Source organism: Paralichthys olivaceus, chromosome 20 (genome assembly GCF_024713975.1).
Source record: "Paralichthys olivaceus isolate ysfri-2021 chromosome 20, ASM2471397v2, whole genome shotgun sequence".
In the NCBI taxonomy this organism is placed as follows: domain Eukaryota; kingdom Metazoa; phylum Chordata; class Actinopteri; order Pleuronectiformes; family Paralichthyidae; genus Paralichthys; species Paralichthys olivaceus.
Genome location: NC_091112.1, coordinates 3784562 through 3800260, shown reverse-complemented (window position 1 = coordinate 3800260; position 15699 = coordinate 3784562). Strand labels below are relative to the sequence as shown.

General features: G+C 43.9%; 1 protein-coding gene across 7 annotated transcripts in view; it reads left to right on the top strand.

Moving 5' to 3' along the window:
* The window catches only part of hivep1 (HIVEP zinc finger 1), a 47607-nt gene extending 34893 nt beyond the window's left edge, over window positions 1–12714 (top strand). For 6 of the 7 annotated variants that reach the window (XM_069515981.1, XM_069515982.1, XM_069515980.1 and 3 more), the window contains 6 exons: window positions 1994–7806; window positions 7898–8025; window positions 8129–8304; window positions 9215–9316; window positions 9876–10402; window positions 10982–12714. In XM_069515981.1, the coding sequence (XP_069372082.1) occupies window positions 1994–7806; window positions 7898–8025; window positions 8129–8304; window positions 9215–9316; window positions 9876–10402; window positions 10982–12106 (7871 nt within the window). In that variant the 3' untranslated portion in view covers window positions 12107–12714. Of the gene's footprint in view, window positions 1–1993; window positions 7807–7897; window positions 8026–8128; window positions 8305–9214; window positions 9317–9875; window positions 10534–10981 lie in introns of all 7 variants that reach the window. The other variant, XM_069515985.1, reaches the window with a different exon arrangement.
* Window positions 12715–15699: the final 2985 nt, after the last annotated feature.

Genomic DNA, 15699 nt, shown 5'->3' with positions numbered 1-15699 from the left:
AGTAAAACATTTCAAAGTTGTCCCGGCAATATTCTTTAATTCAGAAACTCTGCTTTAAGTTATGCTGTATTTACAGACAAGTGGAGCTAACAGTAATATTTATCTCACTATCGTTACATTAACAGTTCCTGTGCAGCATTTGGGTTTTTGCAGCAAATATCCCCATTACTTTTTTCTGCTTCAGTAAAATATTATTTTGCATCTGCAGCTCTGATTGCACATTTACAACAGCAGTGGTTTTATAAAAGTGTTTTTAATTTGTTAAACATACAAAACTGTTGTGCAGTATCACCAGAGTAAAAACCTCTTACACGTATGATAGGAATCTTATTTTGATACATGTTGTGTAACTTTATTTAAATGGAAAATCAAGTTTGGTTGAACTGAGATTGCTTCTCTGTGTCTGTTCAAACTGTGCCTGAGATTATTGTCCTTTTAAATACCACCCAGCTTCAACCATTGTAAATGAGACTGGGTGGAGACATTACATGGAAACACAGTACAATTAAAAATATCTCAAAGTACTTTTAAAGGCCTTCGTGTCCCGGCTTGTTAGTCAAGGTTAATCCCCGTGACAACCACCTTTTAAAAAGAAGTTCATTCTGTTAGGAGGAGTTTCACGAGATCACAGAGGAATGATCTTTAGTTCTTAAATCACATATTCATATGTTATGTAATATATAAAGAAATACAGATGGAAAGTATGGAATTTAAAATGTGTGAAAATTATCTTATTTTATCTAGAAAATAGCCGAAGCAGAATTTTCTAACAATAAAGAAAGAGATTGAAAAATTTTGTTTGTTTATAAAGCAGTTTTCATGATGGAAGACTTGTGAAGTCATGGAATGTTTTTTGCAGATTTGTCCGAGCGGTGGGTTGGAAGAACAAATCATTTTCCCATGTCTTTCAACGTCTCATTAGAGCAGCGGGTTATTTTAGAAAATCTGAGGGTTTGTTTAGAGAACACGTTGCATTGGTTGTGTGCAGCTCTGAAGGATCACTGGTTGCATGTCAACGAGGTGAAAGGATTAACCTATGTAAAGACGAGATGAGGTCAGAGTTGTGAAGGAACCCTGACCTCATCTTGGGAAATACCTTCACAAGCCAGGAAACTGTGACAGGGCACAGCCAGCATTATGCAACCTGTCCTTTAAAACCACTGGCCTGAGTCATTATGGAACACCATGGTATGGGTGCGCCTGTTTGAAAGCAGAACTGTATTATAACTGGAATGCAGTTTTGAAGACATGAACATTCAGTTCTCATAACTGTGAGACACGTTTGTTTCATACATCCTCTGATCAGCCAAGCCTCCAGGGGTCAACATATCTGAGAAGAAATAAATCATTCACTTGTTTAGTTAATGAAGCGTGGGTGGCGCCGATAGTCACACAGGAAATAAAATAAACTGGAGGACAAAGTGTCTAAATCAGGGGTGGAGACAATTTTTTTCTTTTGAAAGTGTTTTAATTTTTGGGTGCCATATTAAATTACTGAACCCATACCACCATGCACCTCTAATAAAATGGATCTGTCTGATGTCAGATGGTAGTGATGGTGATGCTTCTTGCAGCTAAAACAAGTCTCGACCATGCATGTCTTGCAAACACAGTAAATCCTATTATGTTCTAAACTGTTGATGCAAACTAGGAACGAAAATATATTTAAACACTAGTGTTTAAATGACAGTTATATAACTCTCTTATCCACTGTCTTACAAAATTGGAAATATGCACCAAACTGAAACCAAATGCCTGAAACTGCTGATCGTTAAATCAAATAAAACATGAGAAGATTATCTGACCTCTTAACTAAACTTTCATTTTAGTGACGCAAGTGTAATATTCCAAAGAGAAAATGCAATCGTTCAGCAGAGGAAATATAATTTATTTTCTCATCGGGGATGTATGTGGTCATTCTGCACGTATGGTCGAGTGTTTGTAAAAAGATGGTGTCATTCGGCTTTTCTCATAGTAGTGTCTTTCTCCACAGGGATATCTGAAAGCAGCCGCAGAAATGCAGATAGCATCAAAGGCCTGAAGAGGAAAAAGGTTGTTGCAGAGAATCAGCTCAAGAAAATTCCTAAATCTCCGGTGAAGAAGCCCCTGCAGTCGAAATCATCTGAAACTGTGCTTCACGGAGATTCATCGAAGGAAACTACACCTTCTTGCTCCTCCTCCTCAAACAGTCCTTCCCACAATCCTTTGACATCACCCGGGGGTGTAAGAGACCCACATGATGGCTCACCAGTTGCAGCATCCCCTGGTGAGGGGTCATCTTCAACTGATGCTGAAAGGCTGAAGCAGGAAGAAACATCTCCGAGGCCACCATCGCTAGAGACCACTGATGTCGAGGAAGGTTCTCTGATTACTGCCAAGGTGTCTCAGCCCGAAGACATCAAGAGCGAAGATCCCAGCTTTGAGGGAGACCCTTACCACAGCAGTGCTCCACTTGATGTTCTTCTTAAGGCCATGGAGCCTGACTTCAGTTCGCTGGCTGAGAGGAAATATGCCTTGCAAGTCACAGCCATTGGAAAACCAGCTTCCAGCCTTCATGCTCAATCGAGCAGTGAATTAAATGCAATGCCAGCTGTCAATGTTGGTCTCCAGACCCAAACCTCTCATATGCAGACTTATTATATTGACAAACAAGGGAACTTTATTGGCATTGCAGCACCACTGCAGAGGAATGTGCAGACATCCACACAGGGTACACCAATGCAGTCGTCCCCACTGGTTTCACCACAATTTATGCATGTATCTTCGAATCCTGAAAAGCCTGCCGTGCACATGAGCTTCAATTCTGGACCACCCGCCATAACTCATGCACCTGTACCCTCAGGCTCCAACGCTTTGCCACAAAGCCAACCACCTGTTGTGCACACATGCCAATCCATCTCTGCAAGTGTTCCCAGCACCATTCAGGTCCCAGTTACACCTGGCAGCAACCATGTTCAGATGGCCACTGTCATGAACTTTGGTGCTGAGCAAGTTTCCAAGGACCAAAAGCCTAAAAAGCCAGGAAAATACGTGTGTGAATACTGCAAAAGGGCATGTGCAAAACCCAGTGTGCTGCTCAAACACATCAGGTCCCACACAGGAGAAAGACCATATCCCTGTGTTACTTGTGGTTTCTCATTCAAAACCAAGAGCAACCTGTACAAGCACAAGAAATCACATGCTCATGCTATAAAACTGGGTCTAATTGCACGCTCTGAATCTGGAGGTGGATCATTATCTCAAGAATCTGACAAAGCCCTTGGGACACATTCAGATGTGGAGGAGAGTGGTGACAGTGATGAGGATAGTAGCACTGCAGACTTGGACCCTGACTCATCGCAGGGCTTTGTGGCAGCTTTGTCTGAAAACAGTTTACAGAACGCAGGTACAAACCAAGCAAGCCAAGGGGAAGTCGATTCACCAGCTGTGTTTGACTCTGTCAAACAAGCACATGGCCAGAGGGCTCATGAGTCCAAAGTGACAGCTGCACTTCCAAAAGTTGTTGTATATCCAGTTAATGTCTCCCCTCTGAGGGCAGACAGTCCAAGAGTTGCAGGTGCTGCACCTGAGCAAGCTGCTGCACAACGGCAAAGAGACTTCCAGACTGCCAACCTGAGATCAAGCATCACAGTCCTGTCATCTCTGAAAGAGGTGGACGGTGCAAATCTTTCACTAGATACTGTGAGTGAAGATGAAGACCAGCAGTGCAAGTCTCCACTATTAGGTGGACACGCTCAGCTTCAGAGGCAGCAAGCAACAGACTTTTCTCAACAGCAACAAGCTAAGTTTCTACTGAGCCCCCGCAGTCTGGGAAGTACAGATTCTGGGTATTTCTCACGCTCTGAAAGTGCTGACCAGGCCATGAGTCCACCCAGTCCTTTCGTAAAGATAACTCCACCGGTAGATATTGACATTGCCAAGAATACTCCTCCAAATCTCCCCCCTGTGGTTGCCACAGTAATGCATGTAGCAGCTGAGCAAAAGCCACGGGCCACAGTTGGACAGATGCGTCCACCGTTAGAAGCCAAAGCCCTTTCTCTGGAGGAACGGATTTCAAAATTAATATCTGATAATGAGGCAGTAGTTGACAACAAACAGCTGGACAGTGTAAAGCCAAGGAGGACGTCTCTCTCAAGGAGAGGAAGTATAGACTCCCCCAAATCATACATATTTAAAGACTCTTTTCAGTTTGATCTTAAACCGATGGGAAGAAGGTCGAGCTCCAGTTCAGATATCCCCAAGTCCCCATTCACCCCCACAGATAAATCTAAGCCAGTATTTCTTCTCTCTGTACCTTCTCAATACCCACCAATGGATTGTTTGCCAATTACGAGGAGTAACTCTATGCCTACGACACCTGGACACTCTGCTCTTCCTCTTAATGTTGCTCCCCTCCCCCACCCTTTGCGAATCTGTCAATCATTTGATGAAAAAATTAGTTCGTTGAATGATGATGTCTTTTCGTCAGCCCCGTCAACCCCAAATCCAGCAATACATTCTCGTACGTTAGTCAGACAATCCGCTGTGGAAGACTTTTCCACAAGTGAAGGACATGGCCTCCCTACAGTTCGCTCCATGGATGAGGGCTATCACGGTCCAAGCAGTTCCACTGAAGTGATGCCAAGGAGCAGATCTTTTGAGCATAACCAGGACAGAAACAGAAAGCCTCTACAGAATAAAGGCACAATGTATGAGTGTGAAACCTGTCGTAACCGGTACCGAAAGTTAGAGAATTTTGAAACTCACAAGAAGTTCTATTGCTCTGAGCTTCACGGCCCAAAAAACAAGCCACATGCTGTTAAAGAAACAGATCAAGATGTTTTTCACGTTAACATACAGCAGCCTTTAGTCCCCAGATCAAGTATCCCTGGTGTTCCAGGAATACTTGATCAACAGACATCTATTAGAAAAAGAAGGAAAATGAAAAGTGTCGGAGATGAGGATGATCAATCTCCAACTGACACCATTCCACCTTGTTCTGTAACTTTTGAGCCACCTGCAGCTCTGGCAAGTCGGACTTTTTCTCAGCATGCTGTAATAGACATACAGCCCAAAAACAATCAGCCAAAGCTACCTCAGATTCAGCTCATAGCAAGAGGTATAAATACTTCAGATTCCAGACTGTCCCCAATACGAGAGACCCAGATCAGCACTTCCACTAAAGGAGATCTGCAAAGGCAAGGCAGTGGTACGTCAGTCATCAGACACACCAACTCTCTCAGCAGACCCAATTCGTTTGAAACAGAATCTATTGACAGGGCCTCTCCTGTTGATATTATGGAGAAAGATCCCCCGAACAAACTCAAAATAGATGCAATAGCAAATGTCTCAGCTGACGGCTACCATGAAGAAATATCCAAACCCAAGAGTACTGACTATGGAAAACAAATGAAGGAGCAATGCACTGATTGCACAGGAGCACCAGTTGGCGAAAATTCCACTCCTGTTCATCAGTCGCGTTTGGTTCGTCAAAATAACATTCAAGTTCCTGAGATTTTGGTCACAGAGGAGCCTGACAGAGAACATGAGACACAAATATCTGAACCAGCAGATAAACCTGCAGATCAATTCAACTGGCCTCAGAGAAGTGAGAGTTTGTCAAAGGTACCAGCAGAGAAACTGCCGCCGAAAAAGAAAAGAATTCGTCTTGCTCAAATGGACCAGTCCTCAGGTGAATCCAGTTTTGAGTCCAGCCTCTCACGAAGCCTCAGCAGGGACAGTAGTCTCTCTCGTTGTTCCAGCATCTCAGCGTCTTTTGACAGAGATGAAACATCTAGGTCAGAGAGTCCATCTAGAGGGGAGTGTGTTGGCAAAATTCCTGAGCCTCAAGGTTTGCCAACAGCCTTCAATACTCTCGGTGTTCCTGGAATGATGAGGCGTGCTGCATCTGAACAGATCACTTGTACTCAACCCTCTGTGGAGATTTCATGTGACTATCGCAGCAAGTCTTTTGACTGTGGCAATGTATCTCCCAGCAGATCTCTGTCACCCGTTGGCCAGCCAAGAGGTGGAAATATCTCCCACGTTGCCCAGGTTCCACTTATTGAAAGGAGGCGGGGGCCTTTAGTTCGCCAGATGTCATTAAAGATAGGCCCAGAGACTCAGCAACCTGTTCGCAAAGCAGTTATACCTCTAGATAAACCTCTAATGACAAATGTTAGCTCTTTAACACAGAATAGATCCCAGCAGATTCACATTGCCAATAGGCGCCCTATGGCTCAGCCTTTTATCCTTCATAGTGGTGAACCACCGTTACAAAATAATGAACAAATAGTGCAAAGCATTCATTTGGGAAGCCCAACTCAACAGCCTCAAGTCCATGGCCTTCCACACCCTTGGCATCAAACATCAAGGGTTCAAGTATGCCAAAAGGTACAACCGCCGCTGAGCCAGATCTTAGTTTGTCACGAGAATCTCCAAAACAAACCGGCTGATTCTGAAGAAAAGAAATCTTTTGTGCCGAAATACCAACTGCAGTGTCCCGCTCTGAGAGCAAGCCAAACATTTTCATTCTCCAGCACACAGAGCACTCAGATAGCCTTGCCAGTTTTAACGATACCAATTGCCAATCCGATTTTGAGTATTTCAAAATCAACAGATGTAATCCAAAATGTATATGTTACTCAACCCAATCAACAGATCTCTGAGATTAAGACGCAAACTGTAGTTTTGTCGGGTAAACAGCAAAGAAACCCGTTTGATCAGACCCAAGCTGGTGCTATACCACTGCCACAGATCCTGATCACTCATGAGCAGATGCACCCTGCTCCCTCTGTGTCCAGTAAAAATAGCCTCTCATCCACACACAGTGTAGACAGCGATACTCATGCTGTACCAACGGCAAAGAAGGATACAAGGATTCAAACTGAAACCATTAACACTCACAACCACATCGGAGAACGAGCTCCTTCTCTTGGGCCTCTACATTGCACACAGAAATTAGCATCAGTAACTCTATGCCCTCAGCAGGAACCTACTGCTTCAAGTAAACGAATGCTGTCGCCTGCCAACAGCTTGGACATCTACATGGAAAAGCACCAAAAACGGGCTAAGGATGAGCACGGTGTGGCCTGTCTCACTGATGGCAGATCTGTGAATTATCTTAATTCCAAGATGTCTGAGGTAACCCGGCAGCGGAAGTTTACACTCGTGAGGCAGGTTTGCACAACGGAACCAGTGGACAGTCCCATTGAAACTGAAGCTCCACCCCTGCCCCAGATTAAAACAGATGGGGTGAAGGACTCAGAGGCTACTGATGACGTCAAACCTATGTCACCTGACAGTACCGGGCTGGACAAAGACACAAGCACAGTTATTCATGAGGCAGTCGCTGCCGTGAATGCTACGCCTGGTAGCCAGGTCATCTGCACTCCAGCTAATGATACACTGAGGCTCCAAGAGAAAGCTGAGGATCAGAGGTGGACCCCTGCTAAATGTCCTATTAAACCTTCCAGTTTCCATGGGAGTCAGGTGAAACTGACCACATCTGTGTCTGTGGTCAACACGAAGGACAGTCACCGCCTGTCTTTCCCAAGCCTGAAGACTGCCACCACATTCACATGGTGTTTCTTAATGAAGAGGAAACCTCTCCATGTTCCGCAGACTGACCTGAAGACATCAGCATACGCAGCCTGGACTGTCAGCTCAAATAACCCTAACCCACTCGGGTTGCCCACGAAGGTGGTCATGTCGCTGTTTGACTCCAAGCAGAGCTCCAAGAAAATACACTACACCTCGGCCATAAGAACCAGCGGAAAATCAGATTCCCTGTCTTACTCTGCCAAGCTGAAAGACATCATGCCCAGGGTAAGAGCCACATTTCTCAATGTTTATAAACATCTTATGCTTGATTTTTTGAGATCAGATCAATGAATGCATCATGTACTTCTTGCTGCAGGTGCCAATAACCCAGAGGTCCGTGTCACCCAGAGGTAAAGTGCAACCAGAAAATCAAACCAGCAACGACTCAGACAAAGACTTGGTGCCTAAAACGGAGCCAAGACGGGTCAAAATATTTGACGGCGGGTATGTTTCAAAGCAATGTTTACATTTTCTATTATATTTGCTCAGTTTTATATATTTCTGTTCTATCTTAAATGTCCCTCTTGGCTCAATTGCAACCCCACAGATACAAGTCTAATGAAGAGTATGTTTACGTACGTGGGCGCGGACGTGGTAAATACATCTGTGAGGAATGTGGGATCCGCTGTAAAAAGCCCAGCATGCTGCGCAAACACATCCGCACCCACTCTGATGTCCGGCCGTACCACTGTGTCCACTGCAACTTCTCCTTCAAGACAAAAGGTTAGAACACAGAACACGATCAGTGTTCACAGCTTTAGATGCGAAGCCACTACTCATTTTGTCATATGATGGATGTTATTTTACATTTACATTTATCATATAACAATAAAACAAGAACATTTATTTGAAATTGAACATAAAATGCAGGTTAGGACAAAAGCAAACAAAAACAGATTATTAAATAAATACAACAAAAATGAAAACAGCAGGATTAGACAGAATTGAAACAGTCATTTCGTGAAAACACATCAGGAGAAGAATGATGGAAAAAATGTGTCTTAAGGTTTTTTTTGAAAATGAAAATATATTTAGAGCCAGTACGACTTTCGGACAAATTGTTCCAGTGCTTTAGGGCATATTTAATAAAGGTGCCTTTCAGAAACAGAAGAAAATTAATTTTGAATAAATATAATACCATCAGTAGATTTTTTTTCAAAACAGTTACCTGTTATTTTAATATTGTGCATTTCATGTGGTTCTAAATTTCTAGATGTATTAACACACACATACTTTACACCATGCTGAAAATGGTACCAGAGTTTCTAGAAAATCATATTTGCAAACACCAATCGAACCAAACAATTTGCTTTTACTATATAATTTTCATGGACTTGATCTGCTGCAGTTCACTTAGTCCTTTTAGAAGTTATGAAATTAAATACGTTGTTTAACCATCTCTTCAACCAAGACAGGATGATTCACCGTTCTTTATCGAACTTGCCTTCCCACGCGACACTGCAGAACAGCACTTGGTGTCAGAGCAGCCCACGTTCATTTAAAAATGTCTTCATCAGTTACTCACCCTTTACATGCAGCTTGCCCAGCGACCGCATTCTCTTACATAAAAACCTCCTGTGCTATTGTTCGAGCTCTACCCACCTGCAAGACCTCACTGCCTCTGTTTCTGCAGGAAATCTGACCAAGCACATGAAATCCAAGGCCCACAGTAAGAAGTGCATGGAGATGGGGGTCCCTGAGGGTCTCATTGAGGATCTGGACGCAGAGGATTCAGGTAAATAAAGAAGGATGGCTCATCATTGGTTTTATTCATAATAGTGACTTAATACACATACATCTTATTTACTGCATCTGCTTTGGTGTCAAACAACAAGAGTTCCCCTTCTTGAAATAGTTTTCCTGTTAATGACACTACAAAAGACAAGATTGTTCCTGCTTGTGCTCTGTTGCTATGTCGATCAATAGCTTTGCCACGGTCTAATTAAAAAATTCTAAATGCAGCTTCTTCCTCTGTTAACTCAAAGCACATGTGGGCAGCATTCACAGCATTTAGAAAGAGGAAATTGCAGCGTCTAATTTTAGAAAAAAAAAATCGAGAGAGAGAAGCTGCCTGAAAGCGTTCTATAGTCCCAGTCTCTAAGAGCATATTTGTTTTTCCTCCTCTGTCTGTGATGGAGCTCCGGGGTGTGTGTCGGTCCAGGGTGTTAAACGCTGTTACTGCAGCAGCACAGAACACTCAGCTGGATTTTTAGTGCTGGATTTCCTCACTGAATGAAACCAAAATAGATGAAAGTGGTCACACTCTTCCATCTGACTTATTTTCTCATCTGCAGGAGATCGCAGTCAGGTGAGCAGTGCTGACCGTCAAGACTCAGACGGCGATGACTCCGACGGCCCAGACGATGAGGAGAACGACGAGGAGGAAGAGGAGGACAGCCAGGCGGAGTCTGGCCTGTCCACCAACCCGTCTGTCTCCGCCAGCCCGCAGCACATCCCTTCCAAGGAGGCTGAGGTCCCTCCTAGCGCCCTCCTTGCCCAGATGTCCATCAGCTCAGTGTCCCTCCCTCTGTCCCTGCCTCCAGCCCCTGAATCCCACACATCAGACTCAGAGTCCGTCCCCATGATGAGCCCTGTGTCCCTCAGCAAGCAGATCTCCATCTCTGGGTCCTGCTGCAGCTCACTGCCCCTCCCTTACTCACCTCCGCCTGTTGCCACTACATCAGAGTCCTACACCTCAGACACAGAGTCAGTGCACATGATGAGCCCAGTGTCACCATGCAGGCAGATGTCCATCGACTACCCCGACTTTGACGTGCCCCCTAGTCCCCCAGTGGCAGGAAAGGGCTCCATGCTAGGCCAGGTGAGAGCCATGTATTCTCATTGTGTGTCCCTCCACCCCTCTCTGCCTGCCTCCCTTCTTTCCTACACATTCCCTTTGAATCCTGCATGCGAGGCACTTGCACAAAGCTCCTGTCAATGCTCTGCAACAAGGTGAATAGTCTGATTGGTTCTGATTAGTGCATTGATCCAATATCTTAGGGCTGCCACTTTTTATTGAAAAACATTCATTCCGAAGGCGGGGAGGGGGGAACCTTTGTATTTGAATTTTAATCAGCTTATAATCAGTTTGACATATTGGTAAAGTGCGCCAGGAATGTTACGTTGTTTCCAAAGCATCTGAGAAGCGGCGAGTGGACGTGTTTTGTGTTCTACACCGCAGACTTTAAATTACCCAAAAAATCTTTGTGCAAAGCAGCCTGTTTACTCTTCAGTGAAAACAAAGTTGGGCTAACCTGTTAGCAGCAGCGTATAAGGCACAAAAGACTGACTGCGTGTGAACACTAAGTGTCAGCCCTATTGTATTTTAATCTCTTTACATCTTTTGTGCCACAGTTGAGTCTAGAAATAAGATTGAATTATCCCTTTTTCTCTTTTAAAGGACACCTCCGCTACCCCTCCTGCTGCAGTGACCACATACCCGGGCATACCAGTGGACCGGAGCACTCAGACGTCCTCCTACGCGTCTCATGGCCCTGCCCTCTTTCCGCCGCAGGGTCTTTGCCAAACACTAGGAACAGAGACCCAGACCCACCTGTTCAGTCACCTGCCCCTGCACTCCCAGCAGCCGTCTCGCTCCTCTTACAGCATGGTCCCAATCGGGGGGATCCAGCTGGTGCCCGCAGGCCTGGCAGCTTACTCCGCCTTCGTACCGCTCCAGACGGGCCCCGTCCAGCTCACCTTCCCAGCAATGAGCGTCATTCACAGGAACACAAGTCCGTTACCAGCTCCCCACACTCCACCCCAACCGGAGGGCTTGCAGACCCAACCGCTCGTGGTCCAGGAGCCAATCAGCAGCGTTGTCCCCTGCTTCCCCCTTGGGCAGGTCGCTGGCCTGCAGGCTCAAACAATACAACCAGTGGGTCTGGAGACACTTAACCTCATGGGGCTGACCAGCGCAGGCCTGACAACCACCCAGCTGCTGCCCCAGCAAGGGCTTACGCTCAACGCCACCCTCGGGCTGCAGGTTTTAGCTGCCAACCCCACCTCCCAAAGCAGCACCGGCCCCCAGACACATGTCCCAGGTCTGCAGATAGTTAACATCGCCCTGCCAGCCATCATTCCTTCTCTCAGCCCGCTCTCTACTCTCAGTCCTCTCCCCGGTTCCTCCGAGAGGCAAAGCAGCCCCGAAGCTCCGGGAGCACAGTCATCTCAAAATGAACACGGGCTTAGTTCTTTGCGGAGCTGCATGACCACCTCACCACCCGCCCCCGTGAAGGTCAGCAGCTCCCCGGGACTGACCGCAGGCAGCAGGGCGAGCCCCGGAGGCATCAGCAGAGCGGAGCTGGTACAGACTGTCGAGAGGGAAGAAATGGAGAAATCTCCACAGCAGCCTCTGTCGCCTGCTCCTGAGAGCAGAGCAGACAGTGCTAAGGAGTCACCAGTTGAGGGCGCTAGTGATCCTGCACCTCCACGACCACCGCCAGTGACCAGCTGGCAGAAGGTAATTGATGACTATAATGAGGTGTCCAGTGATGACGAAGACAGACTTGTCATTGCCACCTGAAAAAAACCCAAGTGGAAACGCTCTTCTTGTTCTCTTTTTGTAATTCTCGTCACTTTGTAAGACTGAAAACACTTTTCAGGGGTTTGTTTCTTGACAAATCACCTTTCAAAGCACAGATGCTGACATTCATATTGTATGTGCAATCACATGATAATTATTATGATGACCAATCGTTTTATTTTTACTGTTTTTTTTTTGTCAGCTCCACACATTTTCTTTTTTTTGTACATGTTGTATAGACAATTGTGCCTTTATGGAGTTTCTTGTTTAGGAACCTGTACATAATTCATCATAAATTCAGTAGTTGCTTGTGTTTATTTCAAAAATATAGAAGTGAAAAAAGGCATAACGATGGAGAATATCAATTTTATTTTGGAGGATGTCACTCGTAAATATATGGAATTATAAATGTTGTACTGGTATATGTACATTTCTATGGATTATGGGGCAATGTTTCTGTGTACAGATGTTGTGTTCAACTATTTATTATAATCCATCTAGTGCCCATTATGATTCATAAGTCCATAGGTATGTGCATTATAGTAGCTTTACATTTCTGTATCAATATTCTTAACTGTATCAGTAAAAATTTGTTTACAAACAATAAAGTGGTGTCACTGTATTTTGAAAGTTTCACATTAGAAACATCACAACGGTTTTTAAGGTTGTTCATATCTAGAGTGGAGCTCGCACATCGCCTTAAACTGCACCGAGTCAATCATGTTTGTTTGGAAGTCGTTCTAAAACTATTGACGATTCATATAAACTGTTGATTCTCTAGTGAATCCACATGATCTCTGCAATTCATCCGTGGTAGTTACGGGTTTCCAGCTCAATTTGTTATGAAACCTTACCTCTGTCCAAGCCCCTTACGAAACCACATTGAAATTCACTAGATCTGGATTTTTATTTGGATCTGCAACAAATCCCACACATAATTATCAGTCCTCTGGGATCTGCATCAGAATGTAATGGGTTCTTCTCTGACTCAGAACACATCCATCCTCCAAGTTTCATGAAAATCTGTTTATACCTTCCCTAATTTTACACAGAAATCCGTCTCCTTAAATGTGCCAGATTTTTGTCATCGAGATCTCTAGGAAATTAGCAAAATGCCAAAAAATAAAACAGCCTCTCTTGCAAAGAATATAATAAAAAAAATATTGGAATGGAAACAGAAACATAACTTTTAAATAAATTGTAAACTGTGTTAGTTGGAGATGTCAGCTGTGGATGGAGCCATTGTCTCAACTGGTAGGAATTCACCTCCTTTACATAACTTAACATTTGTGCTTCCATGTTGTATGGACCTCATCAGAAGGAAGAGTTGTGATATCATAGGTTTCTTTTACAAGATGAGAAAATAATGTTGTTTGCTCATTCAGGGTTCACTTAGCACTTCACCGCATAAATCATTTCTATTCAATCCTCGGGAGACGACCTTGCGACGCTCTCTCGTCGTCACAACGACAACACTTCATTAGAAAATAAAATCCCCATTTGCTACCAAACGAGTGGCACTTGATTAAAAAAGGATTTGATTTGTTTTTTTGCACCCACCACAAAGAGTGAGTAAAGAGCTCTCAGAGGACCACCCCGTTCAGAAGGTGACTCATCCATCTCTTCCTCCTCCTCCTCCTCCTCCAGAAGGGGAGTCTGTAGCAAAGCAAACAGAGACACCTAGAGGCCAACCCTTGTAAGTGCATAGAAGACAAACAAAAATGCAGCAGCAAATCTCTGATCTTACACGACCTCCAGGCACCAGCCACTCACAGATTCTAAACACAACGCTAAAGCTAAAGAGTCCAGTGCTCCTCCACTTGTTTTCTACCCTGTCCTGAATTAAAACCTCCTCCTCACTGTGGCACAATCTGTTTCCCTGACCAGTGGAAACTCTGTAAACCGGCCTCTGATTAGCGGCCTCAGAGCTTCAGCACGTCAGGATGCTTCCCCGTAAGACTTTTCCACTTTGCACACGCACACACACACACACACAAGGTCAATTTTCCACAGGGGCCTACTGCGGCACACTGTCTCCGAGTATGTGATTTAGGGAAATGAAGCGGCGCTCTGTTTCCACAGTTTATTACAATTGATGGTGGAGGGAAACTACCTCCAGTAATCGTCCATCAATGAATAAGAGACAGCAGCTGTGGAGCGCCAGGACCGTCTATTCACCAGGGGGACGATGTCAGACAAAGAACGATCAGGTTTTATACACAAACGTTTGTTTCAGTTATCTGATGAAAGGTTTGTTTAAAAGAGGACAACAGATTAAGATGTTTGGTTATGTAACGATCAGTGCTCCGCTCTAAGTTTTAACTCTGCAACATGACAACAACTGAGGTGCTTTAAACTTTGGTTTCTCATTTAAACTCTGTTCTTCTGTCAGGATCATTGCAAAGGGCAAAATCCTCTTCAGCCTGTGAACAGCTTTGTCTTCAGCAGAGTTGTATAAAAAACTGGTCTAACTTTCAGTCATAAAGATTTGAAATGTATTTCTTTATCAGTTCTATGTGTTTGATGTCACAGTCAACTTTGTTCTCATAAAGAGGATTGAAAGCTGCTTCTCTTATATCCCAAACATACAACAAGTGACACAACAGATAAGAGCTGAGGAGAAGTCCTCATAAGAAAAACACAAGCTACTAGAACTATCACCAAGTCCCCTTAGATTCAACCAAGACTCACCAAGTTGTACACGCTCATAGATACCAGTTCCCTAAATTTGTGCGATTTCTTTCATCAAGATCCAAAAACTATTCTCTGGGAAAATGACAAAAATGTAAAACAAACGTCTGGTCTGACAATGTTAAAGAAAATGAAAATAAATGTCTGTCAAATTATGATACTAATATTTTAAAAAGACTAAATTAAAGGCAGAAACTAAGTTGGGATGTTATGGTCTAATGACAATTTCATTTTTTTTTTTAATCAAAAAAAGAAAAACTGGGTGATGCTTTACTTTAAGTATTTAACATTTATAAACCGTATGCAGACGTTGAATTAAGTAAATTGTCTATAGGTGAACGTAAACAGATGTTTGGATTAATTAACTGATGAAGACATATTTTAGATGATGACACTCTAATGAGTTATAGTTGGTGACAAGTAAATAAACTCTTATTTTTATTCAGTATCCAGTGTGATTTTTGTTGTATATAATACTTTACGGTTATTGTCTCTTTTCTTACATTTATTTTTGCCTTTCATTACAAGCTCGAGCATCGGCACAGCTATTGTTTTACTTTTTAAACTTTGACTCATGTCTACTTTAATGTTTCGAGTGAAACAGCAACAACTCTTAATATTTATATTTTTCCATGTTTGCTGAAATTTTTCATACCTGACAACTGCAGAGTGAGGAATCTTTGGACTTTGCTGCCACCTGTTGTTGACTGAGTGAAACAGCACACCCTGCAGACAGTCCGGCGAGAATGTGGCACAGGACGCATTTAATCAGCCTCATCCTCCAACCTCCAACCACACAGGCATCTCAAAGTCCTCGACGTGGCTGCTTATCAGCGGCCAAACAAACGGCGGAGTCTGGGTCCGAGCCAGAAGACAGGAGTGTTATTGTAGGAGGAGGAGGA